The sequence below is a fragment of the Austrofundulus limnaeus genome, unplaced genomic scaffold (genome assembly GCF_001266775.1).
Source record: "Austrofundulus limnaeus strain Quisiro unplaced genomic scaffold, Austrofundulus_limnaeus-1.0 Scaffold1519, whole genome shotgun sequence".
Lineage (NCBI taxonomy): Eukaryota > Metazoa > Chordata > Actinopteri > Cyprinodontiformes > Rivulidae > Austrofundulus > Austrofundulus limnaeus.
Window position 1 is genome coordinate 46269 of NW_013953921.1, and position 1868 is coordinate 48136.

At 47.1% G+C, this 1868-nt stretch overlaps 1 protein-coding gene across 3 annotated transcripts in view; it reads right to left on the reverse strand.

Annotated features, from left to right (window-relative positions):
* The window catches only part of bmpr2b (bone morphogenetic protein receptor, type II b (serine/threonine kinase)), a 24701-nt gene extending 23262 nt beyond the window's left edge, over positions 1-1439 (reverse strand). For 2 of the 3 annotated variants that reach the window (XM_014032717.1, XM_014032716.1), the window contains exon 1: positions 474-1438. In XM_014032717.1, coding sequence (XP_013888171.1) covers positions 474-567 — 94 coding nt within the window. In that variant the 5' untranslated portion in view covers positions 568-1438. Of the gene's footprint in view, positions 1-473 lie in introns of all 3 variants that reach the window. The other variant, XM_014032718.1, reaches the window with a different exon arrangement.
* Between the last annotated feature and the right edge of the window lie 429 nt (positions 1440-1868).

Consider the following 1868-nt stretch of genomic DNA (forward strand, 5'->3'; position numbering starts at 1 on the left):
GCCTGAATCCTGCCACAATAAGAGTCTGAATCCTGCCACAATAAGAGCCTGAATCCTGCCACAATAAGAGTCTGAATCCTGACACAATAAGAGTCTTATCCCGCCACAATAAGAGTCTTATCCCATCACAATAAGAGTCTGAATCCTGTCTCAATAAAAGTTTGAACCCTGTTACAATAAGATTTTGAATTCGGTCACAATAAGAGTCTGGATCCTGTCACAATAAGTCACACAATCCTTTCACAATAAGAGTCTGAATCTTGTCACAATAAGTCACACAATCCTTTCACAATAAGAGTCTGAATCGTATCGAGATTAAACATCGAATTGAATGTTATTTTTTACTGACTCAAATCATGACCAGACTCTGAATCGACTGGTGTCAGTAAATACCAGCTGGTTGTGAAGGGGAGCATCAGCTAATAAAAGAATCACATTTCTGACTGTAAAACAAATCAATGGTTTTGACTCACCAGCCACTGCAGTCAGGAGAATCGTCAGGCAGAAACAGAATTTCGCGATTAATTCGGTGGCGGTTCGACTCCCGGCCATGACAGAGGCGTCCATCAGCTTTCCTCCCGAGTCCTGCTGTGTGTTTTATTAAAACTTCTTTTGGTCCTCTTCTTCTTCTTCTTCTTCTTTGTAGTTACTAAGCCTTTCTCCCTCCTCACGTCACGTCAGCTCAACACCTTGAACTGCTCCAGCAGATTTGGAAAGACACATTGAGAAATGATGTGGGAAAAAATAAAATTAAAAAAAGGTTGTTGTGATGGAGTCGCGCAGTTTGATTACTAATAACAACCCAGCAAATAAAGRGATTTATTCCTGTTTTTCTCTCCGGGTGGGAGTAAACAGATGAGCCGAGCAGCTAACTTGTTTGGCGGATAAGCCGTCCGCAACTCTCCCCCAAACAGCGTCCATATCTGCGAGCTAGCATGCTAGCTTCCCGAAGCGGCTACTGTCTGGAACTAGAAAACTTGGGAAAAAAGCGGATAAAAATTGATAAAACACCCCAACAAGGAGGCGATGCGTTTAAAGACCAGCTGTCCGTCTTCAGGGAAGTCCACCTTTCTCACTCTGTGGCTAAAAATGACAACATAAAAAATAAAATTGTTCCAGTTGCTATGGAGGCTAAGGACGCTAGCCACAGAGCTAACCAGTTAGTTCAGCTCGTCCAGTCTCGTTTCTCGATTATAAATGATAAAATAATAAAATTAAAATGAAATAAAGTTGTCGTCGTCCGTCTCAGCTATCCTGGTGCGCGGTGGACGGAGATGATTCCCCCTCCCGGTGTTTGGAGCCAGGCGGACGGAGGAGATGGTTATCTGTCGGTGTGATGCGGGCGGCTGGGAACGCCTCGTTTGCGGGCTTGTCTGGAGCGGCCGTCTCCGGTGTCAGGTTGCTGCGATCGGGTCCCACTCAGCCGGGAAGGGGCGGTGCAGCGCCGCGGTGCCGCAGACGGTGGGAACAACAGCAGGCTCTCCTCTCCGCGGTGTTGTTGTCCTAAAAACACTGGTGTGTGTGTGTGTGTGTGTGTGTGTGTGTGTGTNCCACCTGCATTACTGTCTGTCTACCACCTGCATTACTGTCTGCCTACCACCTGCATTACTGCCCGTCTACCTCCTGTATTACTGTCTGCCAGACACCTGCATTACTGTCTGCCTACCACCTGCATTACTACCTACGTACCACTTGCATTACTGTCTGTCTACCACCTGCATTACTGTCTGCCTACCACCTGCATTACTGTCCGCCTACCACCTGCATTACTGTCTGCCTACCACCTGCATTACTGCCCGCCTACCACCTGCATTACTGTCTGCCTACCACCTGCATTACTGCCCGTCTACCACCTGCATTACTGTCTG